At 41.8% G+C, this 23,134-nt stretch overlaps 3 protein-coding genes and 1 long non-coding RNA gene across 8 annotated transcripts in view; 3 read left to right on the plus strand and 1 right to left on the minus strand.

Annotated features, from left to right (window-relative positions):
- The first annotated feature begins 54 nt into the window (after positions 1 to 54).
- Positions 55 to 10,595, plus strand: LOC116382590 (immunoglobulin-like and fibronectin type III domain-containing protein 1). Its single transcript, XM_031845772.1, has 20 exons — positions 55 to 171; positions 812 to 998; positions 1,241 to 1,513; positions 1,648 to 2,019; positions 2,537 to 2,641; positions 2,793 to 2,924; positions 3,279 to 3,497; positions 3,582 to 3,698; positions 3,946 to 4,070; positions 4,460 to 4,601; positions 4,715 to 5,008; positions 5,640 to 5,936; positions 8,117 to 8,296; positions 8,393 to 8,521; positions 8,641 to 8,949; positions 9,294 to 9,379; positions 9,512 to 9,704; positions 9,792 to 10,088; positions 10,165 to 10,491; positions 10,591 to 10,595. The coding sequence occupies exons 1-20, from the start codon at positions 55 to 57 to the stop codon at positions 10,593 to 10,595; spliced, it is 3,906 nt and encodes a 1,301-aa protein (XP_031701632.1).
- Positions 10,596 to 12,099: 1,504 nt separating this feature from the next.
- On the plus strand, positions 12,100 to 16,562 carry LOC116382591 (protein Ycf2). Its single transcript, XM_031845773.1, has 4 exons — positions 12,100 to 12,575; positions 14,405 to 14,892; positions 15,336 to 15,402; positions 15,933 to 16,562. The coding sequence occupies exons 1-4, from the start codon at positions 12,297 to 12,299 to the stop codon at positions 16,560 to 16,562; spliced, it is 1,464 nt and encodes a 487-aa protein (XP_031701633.1). The 5' UTR covers positions 12,100 to 12,296.
- A 2,016-nt stretch (positions 16,563 to 18,578) lies between these two features.
- Positions 18,579 to 23,134, plus strand: part of ppp1r12b (protein phosphatase 1, regulatory subunit 12B) — a 24,428-nt gene continuing 19,872 nt past the window's right edge. For all 5 annotated transcript variants that reach the window (XM_031845388.1, XM_031845389.1, XM_031845391.1 and 2 more), the window contains exons 1-5: positions 18,579 to 18,650; positions 19,971 to 20,061; positions 20,153 to 20,353; positions 20,483 to 20,597; positions 21,201 to 21,298. In XM_031845388.1, the coding sequence (XP_031701248.1) occupies positions 18,631 to 18,650; positions 19,971 to 20,061; positions 20,153 to 20,353; positions 20,483 to 20,597; positions 21,201 to 21,298 (525 nt within the window). In that variant the 5' untranslated portion in view covers positions 18,579 to 18,630. The remainder of the gene's footprint in view (positions 18,651 to 19,970; positions 20,062 to 20,152; positions 20,354 to 20,482; positions 20,598 to 21,200; positions 21,299 to 23,134) is intronic.
- The window catches only part of LOC116382381 (uncharacterized), a 4,870-nt gene continuing 1,548 nt past the window's right edge, over positions 19,813 to 23,134 (minus strand). Inside the window, exons 2-3 of the long non-coding RNA XR_004212719.1 lie at positions 21,188 to 21,320; positions 19,813 to 20,695 (exon numbers count right to left, since the gene is read on the minus strand). This is a non-coding gene — a long non-coding RNA (uncharacterized LOC116382381). The remainder of the gene's footprint in view (positions 20,696 to 21,187; positions 21,321 to 23,134) is intronic.

Genomic DNA, 23,134 nt, shown 5'->3' on the forward strand with positions numbered 1-23,134 from the left:
AGTAAAGTCGAGGAAAAAGCAGGAGGGGAAAACGATGAAAGATTCTGGGACGTAATGCTGAATGCCGACAAGAAAGACTACGAGCGCATCTGTACCGAGTTTGGTGTTGCAAACTTAAGTTTGATTCTCAAGAAACTGGATGAGAAGAAGAAGGAGAGGGCGAAAAATGAGGTGCAAAAAGATGCATTGATCTCCAGCTAAACCATCAGTCGTATTACAGAGAACATCTGGAACCAATTCACATATTATTGTTCTGTCTTATGCACAAATTTGACATAACTCTATAATTCTTAAAGCTCACACAAAGGGTGAAATGCAACCCTAACTGCGCCGCCATCTCTGCCATTTGCATTAAAATGATGTGATTTCCATGTATTTGGCACAGATTTTCCCCTTTCTATGCAAATTAGCCTAAATGCAAAAACAGTCCAATTCTGTTTTGAAAATACATGAAGGATGGCTATACAATTTTTCAAACAAATAAATTATTTCTTCCCTCTCCCTCAACGAAAAAAGGCAAATTAGAAGAAAAAAAAGCACTCAGCTGCAAAAGGTGATGGGCGTGTCTGCACTTAGTGCAAATACCTTTGTGAATCGGCCCTTAAGCCGGGGAAGACAGTGGTTGCTCATGATGCGTGCCATCATTACCGCAATCTGTTCTTTGTGAATTTGTATATAGCCCTGAAAAATTCCCGCCATGCGTTCTGACAACTATACCCTTATGTAATGTTCCGAATTTTATGGATGGACTTTACCTGGCAGTGATGATACAAAATGACGACAGTTTAAGTGTCCTCTGTGTACTTGGTAGGATGGTGGGATTCCATATGATGAAGATGGAACCGAGAATCACAGCCTTACGAGGGGTGGGAGAACGAATAATTCTAATATTAAGGGCCTGATGCAAAAGGTGGATGAAGAGGTCAAACTCCTCCTCCTCAACACAGGGCTGAATCTGATGGATGAAGAGGCCAGCCTTCTCTCTACAGAATTTAAACGTAGGTGCAGGGACGGTGTTTGGGATTGAACGTTCTTAAAGTTCCTTTAAGGTCCGTTTCATGATGGCGAGATTACTGTTTTAAAGACAGCTGGTGACAGTTGATTTCGGTTTTATGAATATGTATAGGTTTTTCTGGTTCAGCAGTGATACACACACCGAGTATCTCTCTTGTTAACTGTAGTAGCTTTGTGTTACAAAATGAATAGACGGCTCACTGACTTAATTGTGTTGATTTTACAGTTTCCAATGTGGACTTTGTTGTAAAAATTCAGGAGCTTAAAGCTTTAGAAAGAGAGGACGCCCTCTTTGCGTGTGTGCTGACACACCCACTACCTAAGATCACATGGATGGGCAAAGGCGGCACCCTGGAGGAGGGAGAGAAGTACAGCATCACCGTGTCGGACCACAAACTAATCCACCGACTGCTGATCAAAGACTGCAACCTGCTGGACAAAGGCATATATTCAGCTGTGGCTGGCATTACATCCTGCAGTGCCTGGCTGGTTGTTCTAGGTAACACCCAACACTATAATGCACCAAACACAAATTTTTCAGCGAGTGCTGAGGTGATCCTAATTGCTCCCATGATTTCTACAAACAAAAAGGTGAATTATGCGTCATTTATGTTGTATTTCATATCCTCTAAGCTGAGAGCGACCCTGCATCTGCCGAGCTGAAGAGAGCTCGTAAAGCTACCTTGGCAAGTGGAGCTCTGATCGACCTCGAGAAGGTGGCCAAAGATCAACAGATAAAAAACAGAGAGGAGATGGAGAAGATTTTAGCAGCAGTGAAAGCAAAACACAGAGAAGGACAAGTGGAGGAAGGGAAGTCGATAAATGGAAGAGATGGTGCAGTCACTGGACATGGTAAAAACAGCGGAGCAAAGACCGGTGCCAAGATCAAAAACTCAAAAGGAAATGGCACAGAAACTAAACTAGATGCTTCGGGGCGCCTTATTGGTGACCCTAAGAGCAAGAAGCGCATCAGATCAGGTCAAATGGATTTTGACAAGGTAACAGGTAAAGTCGATCTATGCCTAACAATGACAATCACCGTCAGCACTGCAGTGAGTAGTCAGTGTGGTTAAAATGTGTTTATGATCAAAACATGCAAACTTGCTGCCATTTTTCTTTAATTATCTATTACTCTTATTATAAAAGTAATAGAGTGGATTAATTTATAACATGATTGGATCTCAGCTAAAATATTGTGTTTGCCCTTTAGTGCTTTGGTTCCAAGTTTTATGACTCTTAAGAATCTTGATGATAATTGATTAGCAGTCCATCAACTCAATCAGCATCTGATTGTTTTGGGAACTACTTTTCTGTTCACCAAATATTTAAAAAAAAAAAAAAAAATGGTACATGCATCTTTTGTTCCTGTCATGGTTTAGATGTGATGCCCTTTAAGTTGTAATCATTAACTTTTAAATTACAGCTGTAAATTTAAATGGCCGACGAAGTGGTTTCCACACAACAAACCTGATCAACATCACTCCGACAGCTGAACTATTCTACCATAATTGACATTCCACAGATACAGATGAAGAAGGATATTCTGAAGACGATGAGGACTTTCCTGGATCTGCCAATAATTCAAGATACAGAAAACATGATCAAGAGACAGAACCTGAACAAACTGGTGAGATAACGTGGAGAAAATGTCCTGCTCCATATCCATATTTATGTAAATGATCCATTTCCTTCCTTGTCGACACTTTTTGAGATGTGTTCAGTTAACATGCCTACTTAACAGTATTGATTCCACTGATTGTGTGTTGTTTTCTGTGCAGAGTCCAGCTGTAGAGATGTTGATGCCACAAGTCAAAACGACATGACTGATTGTGATGGAAATACAGACTCTAGTAGGACTGTCAGACAGCCAAGGCGCACAAAGAAGGCTCAACGGAAACAACGTACATCTGGTAAGAAACAACAGGTAACATATTGACTGCATGGAAGAAGCTGCACCCTCATGATCACTCACACTTGTATCACATATGGTCATTTTATTTGAGGCTGATCCAAACAAAGAAAATTAACTGAAAGTTCTTCAATCTTTCAAAGTGTACAAGACTGAATAAGCATCTGATACACTGCAAACAGGACTATTTTCTCTTCAAATGGGTTTAATATAGTTTTAAATGTTATTGAAATACACCCCACTGCTGGAGAAATTGTTATAATAATGAACTTGTGAAGTATGGTGATGAGAAAACAGCTGGTACGGAGTTCTTGGGAGGTAACTCAGTCTGCAGTCCTTGTTGCTCTGCTTCTAGGGCAAGATCCAAATGAACTAGCAAGTGACGATGAAGAAAGTGACGGTGATGAGAGTGACGGTGATGAGAGTGACGGTGATGAGAGTGACGGTGATGAGAGTGACGGTGATGAGCGTGACGGTGATGAGAGTGACGGTGATGAGCGTGAGGACTCTACTGGACAGCTCAAGCATTCACGTCGTTCAAAGCGAAGCCAGCAGCTACAGAAAGCAATGAATGGTAGGAGACCACAATGTGCCACATGGAAGTGCAGTATGGGTAAATGGCCAGAAAATAACATTGTTTTTTACATTTTTAAAAAAGGTGAGAGTACATATCTTGAAGACCACAGTGAGTATGACGAGACTGAAGATGCAACTGGCGCAGCCACACGTTCAAGGCGTAAAAGACAAGGTCCACCGATAGAAGACATGCTGATTGGTAAGCAACCTAAAGGGTGTCACTGAATCAGAGGAAGAGGCTCCAACATCACCAAGTGTACCTGCTTGTTACATGTATAGCTTCTCATGGTAACACACATCTTAAAGATTAGTTTCCATAGTATGCTTTACTCTATATGCATTGAATCTCTACTCATGACATTTTTGTATTTTCTTATAATTTAAGAGCCTGGAAGTGTAGGAAACCACACAGTGCCTAACTGTTCATTGTCTTGTGTCTGTGTTAGATCCAGGAGTTCATTTCATCTGTGGTTTGTCTGATGTCAATGCCATCATCAATGAGAGTGCCGAGTTAACATGTAAGCTCAGCAGTGAAGACTGTGAGGGAGCCTGGTTCAGAGACGGCAAAAAGGTTAGTCGTAAAAGGTCAAACTCATCATTTTCTCGCGTACTATGTACGTATCTGTCAAGAAGGCGATTATATATTTAGTGATAATATTTGTTATTCAAGGATAGTTACAGCGTGGGAGCTCAATTACTAAAATACGCAGAGCAAAATAGTAGAAAAATACATTAGCATTTTCCTTATGGTGGTAACTGGAAATGACCACATGTTTCATAAGTTATGAGTGACATACTTCAAACATTTGCCAGATGTTTCTATTCTTTGGGCGTTTTTGGGACACAACAGAGCAGGACATAATCCCTTTTGGCCATGCAATGTTTCTGATTTAAAAGAACAAATTAACAGTTGTTGCTTGAATTGCTTATTATCATCTGGCTGCCCCCTTTTCCTATCAGATATCCCCAGATGACAATTTCACTGCGAGTAAAGATGGCACGATCCATAAATTAGTCATAATCAGGTGCGAGGAAGAGCACTCTGGGAAATACCGCTTTGAGGCAGATGGTCGTAAAACAGAGGCGATGATCAACGTCAAAGGTTTGACAATTTGTCATGATATCAACAATGATGCGATATGATATATTAGCCACTGAACGTAATCAGATCACAGCTAAACACCACTTAATTGACAAACTGGCCTGTTTTTGCAGATCCCCCGAGGTTTGACCACGAAGACGTCATTGCTTTCACTGAGCCTGCGACGGTTAAAGCGGGGCACAACGCCATCTTCAAACTGCATTTCGTTGGCCATGAACCCGTAAAGATTAAGTGGTACAGAGAGGAAGAAGAGCTCCTCGATGACAACAACACAATGATAGAGAAATCTGCAAGTCACAGCCGCTTGCTCCTGAGCAGGTGCCAGAGAAGGAACACGGGGGAGATCAAGATTAAGCTCAAGAATGAACATGGCTTCATTGAGGCCATTTCACAGTTAATTGTGCTCGGTGAGTGAATGAAGGACAATGCAGGAATTCAATACAGGAAAATGTCTTATCACGAGCAGATTTTCTTTTTCTTATGCTCTATAACTCAACAATACAAAAAGGTCAGTCAATTGTTTGTCAATTAAAAGGAAATAACTCAACATCCAACTCCTTGAATACAAATCTAATCTTTGCAGATGCCAAAAGATGTGATTTGTGCAGCAAGTTGTGTAGTAAGAAGTACTTTGCTGGAAGATCTGAAGCGGCAAACAGCAGTGTTGTTAAATGCTTCACAGCTCATCCACATAGCCTAATTGAGAAAATCAGGCCAGTCTTTTCTCTATCAAAAAAGGGGCACATTTCACTGAGCCCATCTGTGCCTGGACAGATTTAGGTACTTATTTTCCAACTGCAGCTCGTTTTTGTTCTACTTGAAGAGGAATCCCAGTTGGTGATAATGTGACAGGTTAAAGATGTGTTTTTAGAATACATTTCAGTGCGTGACAGAAGTTATTATGTTCAAACCTCTGCTACATCTGCCATCGCTGCCAGCATCACAACTGTCAGATTATCTCTCGATGAAAATGTTGTTTCCCATAGTATAATTCACTCTGACTTTCAAGTTGTAACGAACACTTTTCTGATGTTTCAGACAAACCCACTCCACCCCTGGGTCCTGCAGAGGTAACAGAGAGCTCAGCTGTTTGTATTGAATTTAAGTGGAGGCCGCCTAAGGATGATGGCGGCTCACCAGTGATCAACTACACGATTGAGCGACAGCAGGTGGGACGAAACACCTGGAAGAAAATGGGGGAAGTCCCAGGTGTGCCCAGCTACCGCGATACAGACGTGGACCATGGCCGGAAATATTGTTACCGTGTCCGGGCAGTTACTGCCGAGGGTACCAGTGAAGTGATGGAGACTGATGATATGCAAGCCGGCACTCTAGGTGAGGCAAACTGGTACTTTTGTGGCATCCGTTTGATCCACCAACTAATCTACAATCCTATGATAATAGATGATCAACTGCACCCACTGAGCTTTCACATTTCATCTAATCTCAGTTGAACATAACTGAACACTTTCATTGTCAAATGACAAAAAGTCCTCCAACATCCATTCTTCTCTTGGCATTACCTGTACATACAAAATTCCCCCACAATACCAAACTAAAGACAATGAATCCTGCCAATGCCAAGTCACACGGCAAAGCAATAAGACTATAGTACAGTCACTTTCATTGTCCAAAATGGTCGCAACATTTGGGCTAAATAAAGTAGGACAATGCCACAACAAGCACAGGCCCTGTACGGCGCAGAGGCCGACACAACACAAACGAAACACACGTATAATGCAGAAATACTGACTTGCACTTACTTATTGAGGTCTTGAAAAGGAATACTCCATCATCCAGTCCTTCCTTTGTGTGGTGTTTGAGTTCTCCGTCAGTCTCCCCGGTCTAGAAGACTCCAGAGAAAAGTGGTCCATGACAAGTCTGAAGAAGTCCTTTTTCCTCCAAAAGCTGTTGTTGTTGGAAAACACTTCACATTTAGTTTGGATTGCAGATAACTTTATCGCTGCTGACTAAGTCACACACCGGTCTTTCATCTCAACATCAGTCTATCTGCATATCTGCAACGAACAACATTTTTTGTCTCCCCCGACCCCTTCACGAAACATAGTTTTCCCCTTAAAAATATGGTGTAAAAAATGTCTTTACTTCATTTTTTCCATTAGATTATTGGATTAGGTAGCTAGTTATTTGTCACAACTAAATTTAAGGGATCAATCATGAACACTGCAGAGAATTCACAAAAATTGGTGGAGTTTCTAGCAGCCATGTTTTAAGTATAAGGTAACTTTACATATCTTACAGTAAACACTGTACATTACATTTCTTAGCAGGTGTAGTAGTGTATAGTTAACGTGACATGAACTAAACACTAGCATACTAATGTCACCAAATATCAACATGCTATCATCTAAAAATGTAAGCCAGCCCACTGTAGTAACATAGCTAGCTAGCTAATGCATTCTAACATTTGTTTTCACGTTTGTGTACCTTTTTAAGTTATTACTACCCATGAAACCCATACTAATAAAATGAAAATTAACAAAGAGAGTAAAAATAATCTGGTGGAATAAGTCTGTTTTGGCCTTTCGTGTAAAAGCTATTTCATATGTGACTTTAGCACTAGGCTAATTAACTAAGGGATCATATTGTTAGTTAGCTAGCAGAGCTAACATCAAGTAACCTAGCACAGCAACCATTTATTTTTCAAACCAAACTGTTACTGTTTGACAGTTCTTACCACGTTTCTGGGTTAGGGGCGTGTGCAAAAGGCAAAGACAATTTCAAGACAAATGTCAGCAGAGACTGGTGAAGATACCTCTCACGTGGTCTAACATCACTGAATCCAACTGGAAAAGGCACACAGTGTCATATTGCTGAAACTGCCAAGCTGCTGATGTTCCTGCATCCATCATCAGTCTAATTATTCACACCTGTTCCTCTCCCACTGTGGCTTGTCTGTTTGAGCATCAGTTGATTTAGTGTCATTACTGCCCCCTGCTGTGCTCCATTACTTCTGAGTCTTACACCCCCCATGTAGGCTATCACAGAGATTATGAGGAATGAAACACAAGTAAAGTCAGTCTGTCTTTCCATCTATGATAATTATAATTATCATTAGTTATATTCAAGTCAAATTGCCTGTTTTTTTTCTGATCAGCAGCCCCAAAATATGAATTAATATGTCAATATACAATGATATAAGATAAAAGGTGCAAATTCTTACACTTGTCCAATAAATTTCTTTCACTCAACTGATCAATTGAGAGGCTGATCTTTTCAACAATGGGCTGATAAGAATAACTAGAATAATAATTGTAAAGTTTACATGAATACTGCACTTTTCCAAAAGCAAAGGATTTACCTTTGGAGTGTAAATCTAAGCAAAACACTGCACAGATGTCAGATGTTTGTAAGATGGCCATGTTACAAAGTATTTTGGTGGATTCTTGTTCATCAATCCAGCATTGTTACCGAACTAAGTAGAGTATCACACTAAAAAAAATAGTTCAGCCTTTCTGACTACAACCTTTCCAGTTTTTTTCTGTATCTTTCAGCTTTTCCTGGCCCTCCAGCACCTCCGAAGGTGGTCAGCGCCTACGACGACTGCGTCAACATTTCCTGGACTTCACCGAATAAAACAGGAGGTTCACGTATCCTGGGCTATATTTTAGAGAAACGCAAGAAGGGGAGTAATCTCTGGGCCGTTGTCAATGCCATGGATGAAGTCATAAAAGGTCTGTACATTTTAGTTGGCTCTCTTTCAATCTGATGGCATTGAAGACCACAACAGTGATGTTTTGTTGTTGTTGTTTCTCTGAAATTACTTTCAGAGAAGAAATATGCAGTGAAAGATGTCGTGGCAGGAATGGAATATGAATTCAGAGTCACTGCCATAAACCTCTCAGGAGTTGGTGAATTCAGCAACCCCTCAGAGTTTGTTTTTTCACGGGATCCAAAGAGTAAGTGCTGCTAAACATGGCTAAACTCAACAATAAACAATAGATTGTGCGCAATATATTCATGTACATATGATATGTATGATATTGCAAACTGCATGACCTAATGTTGTGGACCCCAGAGCCTCCTGGTAAAGTTACAAACCTGAAGGTGACAGAAACTTCTTACACCCACTTGGTCCTGACTTGGACCAAACCGGAGGATAAACCAGAGATACAGGATGAAGCAAAGGGATATTTTGTTGAGATCCGACCTGCAGAGTGCCTCGAATGGTCCCGCTGTAACACCACTCTCATCATCACGACTTCCTTCAGCGTGAAAGGCCTTAAGTCCATGAACATGTACTGGGTGAGAGTAATTGCGACAAATGACGGGGGAAAGAGTGCTCCCGAGGAGCTGGCCAACTATGTCCTTGCAATGCCGTCACCTGGTATGTCAATAAGTCAAAAGAAATGAAGAAAGCAAAGTAATATGCTGCTGGTTAGTTGTGTTATGCATTAACATTTTGAAACTTTCCAAAGTCCATTCTGTTTCTTCCCCGTCTACCACGTAGCTCTTAATATTTATCATTTCCTAATGCTGCTCTTCCTGATCTGTATAGTGCTGTATGTTAACAGAAATATTTTCAAGGTACTGAATCACTGACCCTTCATTTCTTACTCATCAATATCTGTATGTATTAGAGGATTTTTTTTTTCCCCACTATGTAAGAACGTTGTCAAGTTAAATATTTTCCAAAGCACTTGCCGTCATTGCTTTTGCTCATTATTCTAGTGAGGCCAAAGTTCACAAACCGCAAGATGAAGAGCTTCTTGGTGGTGAGGGCAGGGAACTCTGTCAGGATCACAGTGAACTTTGAGGTGAGATTTAAACTTCAGGTTAATTATCGGCAACACACTGAGGCAAGCCGTGGTTTGGAGGGAAATCCAAAGGTTGTTACATTCGGGCCTGAAATATTCAAGACAAGACATTACTGATGTCCTCTTTTACAGGCCTCCCCTCGGCCACATATTATGTGGGTAAAGGACAACGTGCCAGTGACAAAACGAGTCACAATCAGCAACTCTGATGGCTCATCCCAGCTGCTGATCCCCTCGTCTGAGCGCTCTGATTCGGGCATCTATTCCATTTTGGTGAAAAATCTCGCAGGACAGGAGACATTCAGTACAGAGGTCAGGGTCACAGGTAAAACTAAAATTAAGACTTGTATTTTTCTTTTACTACATCAATGTCCAAGTAATGGATGAGCCAGTAAAAGGATTGTGGTTACAGATGATCCGAAGCCTCCTGGACCGGTAGAGCTGGATGAGAACGTGCCCGGCACGGTGACGGTGATCTGGCAGCCTTCTCCTGATGAGAAGCGCGATGACCGCCTCCACTACACAGTGTCCAAACTGGACTCTACCAAACGCACATGGACAACAGTGGCTGAAAAACTCTTCAATAACAGGTTTACAGTCTGCAACATCATGCACGGGAGGGAATATCACTTCCGGGTGTATGCCAAAAACGACATGGGAGTATCTGCGCCGTCAGATTCACCAACCTGTGGGAAGGAGAAGAAGAAAGGTGCGTTCGTGGATCACAAACAACCTTGAATTGTCACTTCTTCAGGAAAATTAAATATATTTCTCATTCCTCGTAGAAAAATTTGTGGTGAGCGTACCGACCAGAAAGGACTGTGACTTGCGATGTGCTCCAACCTTCATTGTACCTTTGAAGCTTCACACCGCACCCAAAGGCTATGAATGTTATATGAGCTGTGCGGTGAAGGGAATCCCCAAACCTCGCATCACGTGGTATCGCAATCACATCAGCCTCAACACTGACACCAACTATTACATCTCCAACACCTGCGGAGTTTGCTCCATGTCGATTCTCCACGTAGGCCACAAAGACATGGGGGAGTACACCATCGCTGCAGAGAACGCCCTCGGACGGGCCGAGTGCTCCACCGTCCTCAGTGTCAAAGGTGAGAGAGAAACACTCCTGCACTTTAATCCAGAGGATGGGTGGAATATAAAGAAACATATCTAATTATGCAAAATTATTTCATCCTTTTCCCATACAGAGTGAAGAAACTAAAGACGCCAACAAGTTTAGATCTAATACAAAATGTTTGAGTTGAAGTGGTTGTGCTGCTGTAATGCACCATTTGCTACAATAACAAGGTTGGACTGTTGCATTACTTGGACTGCTAATAAAAATAAAAGTATTGCTCAAATAAAACAATGCATTTGGTGCTTTTGAAGATGATTCAACTTTTATCGTCAATGCACAGCATGGAGATGGTTGCGGTTTGACATTGTTTTTCCAGCTGCTTGTTGAGATTAGATGCACAGCAGCTTATGAAACCACATTCATCTAAAAGCAGATAACAGTAATGATACTGTGGCTGTTTGTTTAGACTCGTGCCCTTGCTGAGTCTTAATTGAGTTTATCATAGTTTGGAGGGCAACACGGTGGTGCAGTGGTTAAGAGAGTTTTTGGTGGAACTGGTTTGACAGGAGAAGTCAAGAAACCACAATGGATGCCCTTCCACAAATCAACAATGAAAGGGCAATTGACAACATGAATACAAACAAAATAAAGGAAAATAAGAGATCTGTAAAATGCAGTAGTGACAATAATCATAAAAGAGAGAGAGAGAGCGAGAGAGAGATAGAGCGAGAGAGAGAGAAAAGTTCAATTTTATCAGAATTTAAAGGCGATTTAACTAGAGTGCACATTCAACTAAGCATTAAACCCCTAGACTGAGCTCAGATGAATACAGATGGGATGTAAGAAGGCATCAAAGTCCACGTGGCCTTTATTAGAAATGTGCCCTTTCCACAATCTGGGCATCAATATGACTCATTTTTAAAGGACGATTTTGGCTACTATTGTAAAAAAAAAAAAAAAGGAAGAGACTATTATTAAGTGAATTGATTGATGAGGTCAGACTCATCCATAATAATAATAACTTTATTTATATAGCACCTTTAAAAATAGAGTTTACAAAGTGCTTTGACACACCAAGCAGCAAAAGCAAGGCAATAATAACAACATTATAACAGAAAGATCAGCAGTGAGACATAACAAAGCACCACAACTAAGGTAAGAGTTAAACCCGGATAAAACTGTACAATAGATGAAAGGGAAAAAAACATTATACTAAATTATATAAAATAATTTAGTAAAAAAAACAGTAAAATCAACAGATAAAAATAAAACAGTAAAGTGACGACATCACATAAGCCAGTCTGTAAAAGTGTGTTTCAAGAAGTGATTTAAAAGACATTACTGATGTTATAGCCCATGTTGTAGCCAGTCATGTCACACCATTATAACCCACAGTGGCCCTGTACGACAGAAGCGGGTAACTGCAGCAGGACACATGTAGCTCCGGGCTCCGCTGCAGTGAAGAGGCAAAAATAGCGCACAGTAAGCTACGTGTAGTTTCTCCATTAGATGACAGAAGCGCACATGGTGGCAGAGGCTCAGCCACTCCCCGTTGGCAGCCGCCCACCCTCCGTTCTTCCTGAATGGACGATCGCGGTGACTGCGGTCCACGCCCCCCTCTCACTGCCTCATCCTCTGCTCTACCTCTTCATCGCTGCAGCCTCTCGGTACTTTATTGCGCGCTGATTGAATCCAGCTCGGTTTGCGCAACTTTTAAGGAGCCTCCTGAGGTAAAACAACGCTTAAACTTCCAGTCCAGTCTGTTTGACGCACCGGGCTCCTTGGGTATCACCTCTCAGCCGGGCTAGAACACTTTGTCCTTTGTGGGTGTGGAAAATGACGGCAAAGCATCGAAGAGGGAAAGGCAACCACAAAAATGAGGATGGCTTCTTCAAAAACGACCTGGTGGAGTCAGAAGTTCGCGCTGGAGTCAATAATCAGGCTCTCCACTTGGTTTTATTCCTGCTGATTGTGGTTAGCGGTGCCACTGGCGCGTGGTTCTGTTTCCAGCAGCACCAAACTTTAACCCACTTAACAGACAATATCATGGGCATGCAGATGAAAATAGTGAAACTACAGTCCTCCCACGAAGAAATGCGACAGTCAAGCAGTGAGGTAAGAAATACAAATAAATCAAGGAGCCGTTTTCCCTGTGAGCATATGAAAGTCTCCCGAGATTGCAGCCACTAACGGCGCAATACGCATACGCGCAATACGCCTCCTGTGATATGTCACATATGTCCTATTGCAGCAGCCATATATTTCCGTGAGCTTCTGAGTTACACTTTGACTAAACAAGAAAAGGCCTCAGCACATGTCCCCACTGCGCGTTGCCACTTACAAGTGAGGGAAGTTGAGACCTGCAGGCCTCCTATCAGATTTCAAAATGCCAACAGCTTGACTGGAGTGAGTAGAAAACGCTGCTATTTCTAACATCCAAACAGCTGCTGACGTTTGTAATGAGGATTACTCTTGACCTACTACTGCAGGGACTTTTAAGCACCGACTCAAACACTGCGGATCTGCTCAGTATCAAAGTTCTCTGTGGAAAATGTCTTGTGTTTCTAACTGGAGTCGAGAACACAAGTCTAGAGCTGTGCAGACGATGCTGCCAAAACAGTAAGAAACAAGACTAGTAGTGAACCAGGGCTAAATTTAGTCTGCGACTTTGATACTGAACACCAGCTCAGAGGCTGTTTACAGGCCGTCGGAAAGGTTGTAGAAGAACAGTGATGATTGTTTCATATTGAAATACTGTGTGGGAATAGTAAAGTACTACTTCAAGAAACTTTTATTCCTCTTGTTCTATGTATCTGCATGAATGAACTACCTCTGTTGAGTCACTGCAAACAGGTTCATGGCTGCCTTGAGATACACTTCCCTCTCCACCTGTGACGTTCATAGTATTCCAACTATGTTGAAGTTGCTGCAGGCGACTCCTCGGAGATTTCTTTTCTAAACATGAACTTAACCAAAACAAATCCAGTACAACCTCTCCTTCCCTCTCTCATACAACCCCACCTTTTTAATGAGGCAAACACTTTGCATGAGAACAGCTCTGCCAGCTCAGTCTTGTTACAGACATGGTTCCTGTTCCAGCAGCGGTAAATCGTTTTTTTGTAAGTTTATTTGGAAGGTTTTACCAACTCAATGCTGGTTCTCTAATACTGTCCTGAGTTTGGCTCCTAATGAACATACTTACCTGAGAAAATCACTTCTTTGCATTACTTCATTATGCAAATTCAATATTCAACCTGCCAAAGATTTTATAAAAGAGCTTGGGCAGCAAAATCATAAAGGGACAGTTATAAAATATGAGTAACAATGATGGAAACAATCAGAAATGTGATATTTACCATGTGTATACACACATACAGTAACAGTTATCAATCTCAAAAGCAAGTGATGTTCATGTTTACAAACAATATCGGTTAAAGAATCTGTGTACAAAAGAACTAAAATATCAAAAATATTCAAACATTTAAGAGAAGTGCGCAAAAACTATATAATAGTTCTGCAGAGCTACTAATGCTTTAAAGCTGAACTAAAAAGTTATTGCATAGTATTACTATGATAATACAGAACACTATTACAAAGGTTTTAGTTTATTACAAAGTTTGTTTCACGTGACTTCTTGCAAGGAAGTAAGGTTTCACTGAGCTGTACTTGCATGATCAGACCTGTTCTGATTGTTTAAAGAAATGCTTTATTTATTTTATGGACCTAAATACCCTGATATGGTAGGAGAAATATCGTTTTTCTGATTTTAATTAATAGAAAACTAGAATTGTAAACATCTTTTGCATCTCAGAAGTTTGGTAACATAATGTTTACTTTATAATAAAGAGTAGTTAAGAGACTATCGAAGCACCAGCTCCGTCAGAATGATCGTCACACCATGTGGCCATCTTGACCTAACTTCGCTCCCCTATGTCTCTTTGCAGCAGCACGTTTCAGAGAGCCTGGAGACCCGCCTGAATGCCCTGGAGGATTCTTATGCACTGGCCCAGAAACAGGTGGGCATGGCCTTGGCCACGGCTGAGCAGCTCAAGAACTCTGAGCTCCCCTCTCAGGTGCTGTCGCTCCACACGGAGATGAGAGCCCGCCTGGCAGCGATGCAGCAGGCCACCGTGTCCATGGAGCAGCTGAGCCAGCTGCAGACCATGCTGCAGGGGAAGAGCGAGGAGTTCGAGGGGGTCAGGATCCAGGTGGACGGCCTGGCCACGCTGAGCGCCGAGCTGTCCCAGAAGGTCGGGGTCTTGACGGGGAGCGTGGGGGAAGCGGAGTCGAAGCTGGAGGAGAGAGTGGGACACGTCACCACGCTGAGCGCCACTTTGGACGGACATGCCGCCGAGGTGCTCCGACTGAAGGAGCAGCTGGACACCTACCAAGCTCAGCTCGAGGCCAGCACGCTGGAGATGGCTACCGTCAGGTGGGTTGTGGAAGAAAAAAAGCTGTGGAGGAAATAGCTCACCTCCTCTGACCCATAGCTTTATGTTGACTTTGTCAAAGCCCCTTTCGCTGTCACTGTCTCTGTGTTCCTCTAGTCCACAGTCATTATTCGCATTGTAAGAGTTCCCTGATCTGCATTAACATTTCTATTGCAGAGATGATTTTTGGAGCTGAATGGTTTGGCATTAAACGTCCTTTGAGTGTAAAATGAGCGCGCTCTTTGAAGCTTATGTAAACATCATGTAAATGTTCTATTGTTGCGCATGTGAGATTAGCAGAAAGCAGCCAAATGAAGGCATTGGTGACAATATTTTAACAATAAGGGGCCAGGCTTCATGGGGCTGGACAATAGATTCTATAACATCATTATTATTATTATTATGTGACAATTTCAAAACCATAATTCCACTCACTGTCTTTCAGAGGGTTGATTGAGATTGAACAGTCCCAGCGGCTCCAGCAGGCCAGTGTGGAGGAGCAGCTCGATACGGTACGTCAGAGTCTGGAGGATCACCAATTTAGTTTTTTTATTAATGCGCAAGCTATTCTTAACTCCGCCCACAAAGCTCTGATTGGACGATTTATTCTCCAGCTGGCAGAAATATTGGTCAACACCAAGAGAACTTTAATTGCTGAACAAATCATGATGCATGTGGCGATTCTGGAATCATACTAAATCAGATCATATAAAATAAATAACTGAATATGTCACAGATGCATTTTCAGAAGCAGTTGTGTATCATTACATTATTCTAGATCTATTATGGCAGAACATGCGTGACATGCCCGAGCACACGTACTGTCAGCACACATGGTCTCTTTGCTATTTCTGTCCACTCTGTGCCCAAAGGAAACCATAATGAGATTTTCATCTCGTTAATTTGAAGGAGCTAATTGCCAGGCATGGAGTCCCTGATGGGTTTACATTCTACACTTACATTAATACATTGTCTATTACAATTCCTATCCAGAATCTGGTCTACTATGAACTAATATAATTATTGCTTCCTATTGCTGTAGCCGGTGGGACAGACGGAGGAAGAGACAGCTCCCGCGGCTGAAGAAGAGGAAGCTGCAGCAACTGAAGAGGCACTTCCTGCTGATGTAGAACAAGAGGCGTCCAACCCAGAAGAAGAGGCAGAGGCAGATGAAGGAGAAGAAGCAGCTGCACAGGATGAAGCACCTGTCGAGCAGGAGGACTCTGTGACAGATGAAACTGCTCCTGCAGAGGAGGTTGAGGCAGTAAAGGAGGATCAGACCGAGCAAGACGAGCCAGTCGCCCTATCAGAGGAGACAGCAGAGGGGGTGCGGAGTGAAGAAGAGCCTGAAGAGGAGAACCAGGAAGCAGACGAAGAGGAGACACACAAAGCAGAGGAGGAGCAGGAGGAGGAAGCAGAAGAGGAGATGTTGTCTGAAGCAGAGAAGGGACTGGGAGGGGAGGAAGTGTCAGAAGGGGAAGAAGTGTCAGAAGGGGAAGAAGTGTCAGAAGGGGAAGAAGTGTCAGAAGGGGAGGAAGTGTCAGAAGGGGAGGAAGTGTCAGAAGGGGAGGAAGAACAGCAGGATGTAGCAGCTGAAGAGGAAGCAGAGGAGACGGATGAAGAAGAGGAGCCATTAGAAAATGATGCTTTACCAGAGGATGAATGCAAGTAAAAATATATCATGAAAACAATTTGATTTTCCAATGATCAATATATGTATTGACGTCACTGCATTGCAAAATGCTAATATTTTCTTGTTTTGATGTGTTTTACAGAGAGCATGTCACCAGAAAGGGATTTTTTTTTTTTCCATGCCGGACACATCCACCAAGAGGAATGGGAACTTTCTCAGAATATTATATAACGACTGTAGGAAGGCATTATTGATTGCTGTTGTTTAGGTGCAGTATTCAGTACGTGGTTTCTCATTGGAAGGCAGACCTCAGTCAGAAGAAACCAGTCACTTCGCTGGATTCAAAGCTGAAACATTTACCTCAAAATATGACGTGGCTGTTAATTAAGTTAGGAAATGAGTAATTCAGGGTTTTCCTGCCAATAACAACCTCAGAAGCCTTAATCCATAAAATAACTTTCTACAGAGCATTTTTCACTGTTCATGACTCACACTTTGTTTATTGTCAAGGTTATGTTCTGTACTAAACTGGAAAACTAAAAGCCAATGACATGAACTGTCTATCAATGCAGCTGAAGAAATGTGTTTTAAAATGTGTTGTACTTTTTCTCACCGTCTGAAATGTATTGTGAGATAATATTTTAACAGTTTCGATTACTGAATGTATCCCAGTTGTTTACTCAGGCAACACGGCCAACTAAAAAGCAACTTTGATAAGATAAACAAGAACAATTCCTGAATGTTTTTAAAGTAAAGGAAAGACTGGAGTTGATATATTTCTTTTTAAACTTTTTACAGTACTTAAGAACTTGAGGTTTGCTTTTTTAACTGATTACAATTCCTCTCAGACCTGGAGTATTGTAAAATGCAGTGGTCAACAAGTCCTCTACCAAGAACTGTTTCAGCATCATTCTACTGCTTTAATACTTTGTTAGTTCAGACTTTACATCCTTTAATAATTTAACAAATAACAGCTGCATATTCTATGCACTAAAGTCACTACTAATAATGTTCTACCGTTAGTGGAAAAATCTTTCAAATTTAAGAAGAAAACAGTTTAAAACATGCGGTCAAAGCACAAAACTGTGTCTCTGATAAGCTCTTAAGACAAGAATAATGTGAAATCTTAAATAATGCAGAACAAAATGTGCAAGCTTTGATTATGGCAAAGAATAAGATCAGTTATTAATACTGTCAAATATATTGTTATATCAGCTCTTTTCAGACGTGACAAATTATGTCATGCTCATTGTCGGATGTGTTCTTGGTAGTATTGTCAGACCTGGACACCACTGGACTTTTCACTTTTACAAAACGCACTGTATTTGCCAAGGCATTGGTTACTGTTAGTATGACACTTCCTCACATTGTCATGATTTTTTAAATAAACCCTGGTTCTTTCACTTCTGTATACTTGATTCTGTGCTGTTGTGTCATACACAATTCATATTGATCATATTGCGTTAACGGTACTTGGTGTATAGTACTTGTATAGCCAAAGCCTGACATAGCTTAACCATAAGTGCAATATAGCTCAGGTGTGATCCAAAAACAATTTGAAACACACCAATGAGCCACATGGTTGCACTGGCTGACATGTTCTTTCATTACGATGGAAACGCTCACAGACCGACAGCAGGAAACAAATGCACTATCTACCTCCGTTTATCAGTTCCCAGATGTTTTATTATATCTGCACGTTTCATGTGGACGGAAATGACATTTCAAGAATGAGCATTTTAATGTACATTTAGCCGCAAATCTTAATGATTATTAAATTGAAATTGTCACCTAATGAAAAGAGGCAACCTTTAACTTTTTTTTTTTTACTATGGCAAAGGGAAACTGCAACTGGCTCACAATGGATGCATTCATACAACTTATCAAATAACACCCGAATCAAGACATCAGTTTGCTGCACACATGTTGAACTGAAGTGTGAAAAGACTTTGCTTGCATTAGACCTTGGTAGACAGGAAGTCTCTCTCTCTCTCTCTCTCTCTCTCTCTCTCTCTCTCTCTTTCTTTACAGTCATTTTGTTCAGCCTCTCCCACACATCACTGCTGCAGTGTCTCAGTGCATCAGTCTCTGACCTTCTACAGGGACCATGCAAGCATTTGTTCCCAGGTAAGTTTCAGAGACACTGAGTCATGCTGTTCTATTCCTGGATTCTTATTTCACCTATTTCATCTTCAGCCTGACAAGCCACTGTTTTGGCAAAGCTCCTCGACCTTCTGTTTGTCATCTTAATGTGAAGTAACGATGCTCTGTACCGGTACTGTAGGCCTCTTTGAACTGATGTATTGTGAGCTTGCAGTTTCTTACTTTAGGGACTGAAAATTAGTGCTTCTCTTTGATGAGCTTTTGTATGTACATTAGTAGTTATTGGCCTAGGGATATTGTTCTAAGTAACTATTTTAACGTATTCATTATTAACTTTTTTAAGCGGACAATTTTGCTGTAAAGGCCTTCGGGTTGCAGAACTGGGTGGACAAAATCGAACATCCTTTGCGTTGCACATTATACAGTAGAGTGAGCGGCTGACCAGCCCGTTGACTCTGTCAGGATTCAGGGTGACTCCACAACTGAGAGATCAATAGCAGTAAAAGCGTAGCAGAGGAGGGGCAGGCAGCTCTCTGGGTAAAACATGAGCCTCGCCACTAACGCTCGCTCAGCTCTTTCTGTGTCTGTTAAGCCTCTTGCGGGAATTGAGCTCAGGTCTTTAAGTGACAATGAAAATGCATTTTCAGGGCATCTTATCTTGCCTTCTTAATTCAAAGTTTTTCCGGTTTAAATGTGATGTTGGGGTGGTGCATAGTGCAGGGAGAAATCAGTGGGATGTTACACTTGCTGATGCAGCATGAGGTTACAGCTAAAGATATACATCTTTTTGCATTTTGTTTTCAGAAAATTAACATATACACACACACACGTATGTATACGTATACACACACGTATGTATACGTATACACACACGTATGTATACATATACACACACGTATGTATACATATACACACGTATACACATGTATACACACGCACACACATGTATACACACGCACGCACGCACACACACACACACACACGCACGCATACACACGTATACGTATACACACACACGCATACACACGTATACGTATACACACACACGCATACACACGTATACGTATACACACGTATACACACACGTATGTATACGTATACACACGTATACACACACGTATGTATACGTATACACACACACACACATACACACGCGCACACACACATACGCACACGCACATGCACACACATGCACAAACATTTTGACTGTTGATTTTCATTATTCAGGTCAAATTGATGTAATTTGTTACCCGTTATTGTTTCTCCTTTTGATTCACAGTGCTTTTTTGAAGAGTTATTACTTAAATCCTTATGGTTACCATTTTTGTTTCTCCACTCACCCAGGTCCTATCTGACCCCAGTCAGGGATGAGGAAGCAGAGTCTCAGAGGAAAGCGAAGTGTCGTCATGCCAGACAGACCCGCAGGTCAACACAGGTAAAGATCAAAAGGCTGACAGAAGTTCAGGTTTTATTGGATTGAGTTTTGACTGTATATTATATTATGAAGCTGTATAAATGTCCTGCAGGGAGTGACTCTGACTGACCTGAAAGAGGCTCAGAAGACCAACAGCCTTTCTCCTCAAGACAAACAGATGGAGGAAGGAGGCACTCTGGCTGAAAGGAGCTGTCTAAAGAAAGGCTTGACCGATGACAGAAGAGTCAAAATCGGCTCGACAGAGACCACGGAAACAATGGAGATCAGCCCCAAATTGAGCAAAATGGACGAGGTTAGTAGGGGGAATTCATGCAGACTGGGTATACCGGCCTCTGCAGCAGTGGTTGATCTGTATTTGATTTGGAGGATGTGTTTGTGATTTATCTACAAGTTGTGTATTTGTCCTCTTATGCTTGTACAGCAGGGGAACATTGAACCCAGGTTAGAATCCCTCGCCGAGTCTCCGATACCAGACATTTCATATTCCTGTATTGCTGGATCCCGTGGCCTGTTTCACTGCAACAACTCCTTCATAGGTAGGGAAAGCATTTTTTATTTATGTGTGTGTGTGTGTGAGAGAGTGAGTGAGAGAGATATTGAAGTGGAAGCCCTTCCCTTCTGCCACAAACTGGGCCTGTGCATTTGACAAAAGAGACAAAATGCAGAATTTTAAGCATCGTTATTACACCAGATAAATAAACAGTTAATGTTACAGTACGTTATCCAACATATCGACGTTACTTATGTGTGAGGTTGATTAGATACTTTACTCTCTGCAAATCTGCAAACTCTGATAGACTTAATTTGAATTTGGGAGGGGCAGTACAGAGATGAGAATCCTTTGTATTCAACAGTATTTTGAGATGTCTAAACAATCATAAACAATCATATATATTCATCAATCCTATGAATTGTGTTATCAGTTAATCTGGTTTATAAACCATTTTCATGAAACGAAGATAAAGGGAGAAGGTGACAAAAACAATTTTAAGAATCTATTTTTGGGCTAAGAAAGCGGGCTTGAGGTCTACAGGAGCCCAGACAGAACATTCAGGTTAAGTCTGTCAATACGTGTTGTTTATTCTCACCAGCGATTAAATGATAAGTATACAATAGAAGTACTTACTGTATTTGTGCAGCTGGTGAGGGACGGTGGAGAGATGAAAATCAGAACCCTGTTGAAGATGAAGCGCCGCTGACCTTTGCAACAACTCGACGACACTGCTGGGACGGAGAGGTATGTGGAAAACCTTGGTGCTCTTTTTATTATCACAGAGAGAAAAGAGTTTTTTTTAGTTACCCTGCATGATGGCTTTTGGAATATTTTCTGTTGTCTCCCCCTCGGTACCACTAGATGGAGCCAAAAGATTTCCTTATGTTTTCACGCCTGGTTATACTGAGGAGAACTGAGTATTTACAGTTCACTTGAACATAATTACTGTCTAATACATTTAGATCCCTTGAGAATATGTTCCAGTGCGCTCATGACACATTTTGGTTATCAACAGCTATGTCTTATTTATGAAAAAAGCTATCTCGATATTAAATGCTTCCACAGCTTGGGATCTCATGCCATTTCATTCTTCAATATTCATTAGCGTCATTGTTTCATCCTGTTTCCCACCCGAAAGCCAAGTATGCTTCAAAGGCAGCCAAACTCTGGTCTCTGATGCAATGTTTTGAGACGCACCGCAATCGTGGACGTGAAGCATGTGTTCAGAGATTCTTTTAACTAGAAGTGCTGGTTAATATATCATACAAAGACAGTCCCAGGAGGACCAAATCCCCCCCCCTCCTCTTCCTCCTCCTCTTCCTCCTCCCTCTGAGTCGCTTTGCTTCCTCGCATCACATGGCTGAGGTGTCTCAGCATACCATACCATATTGGGCAAACTGAGACGCTCTCTGCTTCTTAGCCTTGGATTCAGAGGGATTGACTTTCTTTTTTCTCTAAACTGATACTGTGCTCCCTCCACCTGAGTGCTGCACGTGAAAAAACCTGAACCTCATCCCTAATTCCTCCTACCGGGTGAAACCTGGCGACCCACTTGAGTTTCAGTGAGGATATTCTATTCATCCGTGTTCCTAAAGAGAAGATATAGCTGCCGTAGGGAATGAGAAACACAGGGGAGATAAGGATATAGATTATAGATTCTCTTTGAGCTGCCTCCAGGTCAGTGGTTCAGCTGTCCCCCATGGTGGAATTCTGAAATAGAGATCTGTTAGTAACATGAGTCTCAGCGTTACGGAGAAGACTATATCTGTCTGTGATAATTATACCGAGCGGCGAGGCTTCATCTGGAAGCATGACAGGCTGCCCATCACCAGAGCCGACCTCTGCATGACTCCATGATGATCTGAGCAGATTTTCCACAGCGACTTTCAGCAACAGAGAAAGGGAGACAGGTGTAGAGCAAGTCGGCTAAGAGATTCGGCTACGTGTAAGATTAGTGGCGATGGTGGCAGTTATGATAAGGGGGAATTAACGAGAGATAGAGCAAGCAGGAGTGCCTTTGCAGACAGCTTTCTTTCTACGGTACCGCTTTTGGGATTCAGTGATTAGATCCTGGCTGGTAGCCCATCCTGCTCTTCCAGGTTTACTCCAAAAATCAAGTAAACTCTGGTGGCAGCTTCTGTGGCTCATCGTCTCTATTGATGATAACATCCAATATGGAAAGTCCTGAATCTCAGGGTGAGGATCAGACTGGGCGAACTCCAGCTGGGATCAACTCTTTATGAAACTCTCCACCAAGACATATTCTCTTCAGATGGAAGAACATGCATTACAAATATACTTTATATACAAGATTTGGGTTGCATCTCAAACCATCTGTCACAAAAGCCCTCACAGTGATACAATACAAAATAGTTTAGGAACCAAAGAACATCAGCCTCTCTTTCCTCTCAGTCTCTCTTTTTCCTTCCTCTGTGTTTTTGTCGTTATCTTTCCTTTAATCTATTCACAACCAGCAAGTATGAGGGAGTTTAGGAACAACGAAGTGCTGCGTACCTCACTATAAAAGGAAGATAGCATGAGCCGGCTTGTGCAGAAGACTATGGGAAGAAAGTAGGGGGG

Source organism: Anarrhichthys ocellatus, unplaced genomic scaffold, assembly GCF_004355925.1.
Source record: "Anarrhichthys ocellatus isolate YVR2014 unplaced genomic scaffold, GSC_Weel_1.0 scaffold5, whole genome shotgun sequence".
Lineage (NCBI taxonomy): Eukaryota > Metazoa > Chordata > Actinopteri > Perciformes > Anarhichadidae > Anarrhichthys > Anarrhichthys ocellatus.

What these genes read in the sequence shown, in the direction of transcription:
- LOC116382590 (XM_031845772.1), top strand. Translation starts at nt 55, where the DNA reads ATGCTGAATGCCGACAAGAAAGACTACGAGCGCATCTGTACCGAGTTT. An exon ending in AGGAGAGGGCGAAAAATGAG is followed by an intron (nt 172 to 811) that starts GTGCAAAAAGAT and finishes TGTACTTGGTAG; the next exon opens with GATGGTGGGATTCCATATGA. An exon ending in GACAGAACCTGAACAAACTG is followed by an intron (nt 2,642 to 2,792) that starts GTGAGATAACGT and finishes TTTTCTGTGCAG; the next exon opens with AGTCCAGCTGTAGAGATGTT.
- LOC116382591 (XM_031845773.1), top strand. Translation starts at nt 12,297, where the DNA reads ATGACGGCAAAGCATCGAAGAGGGAAAGGCAACCACAAAAATGAGGAT. An exon ending in CTGGAGATGGCTACCGTCAG is followed by an intron (nt 14,893 to 15,335) that starts GTGGGTTGTGGA and finishes ACTGTCTTTCAG; the next exon opens with AGGGTTGATTGAGATTGAAC. An exon ending in TGGAGGAGCAGCTCGATACG is followed by an intron (nt 15,403 to 15,932) that starts GTACGTCAGAGT and finishes CTATTGCTGTAG; the next exon opens with CCGGTGGGACAGACGGAGGA.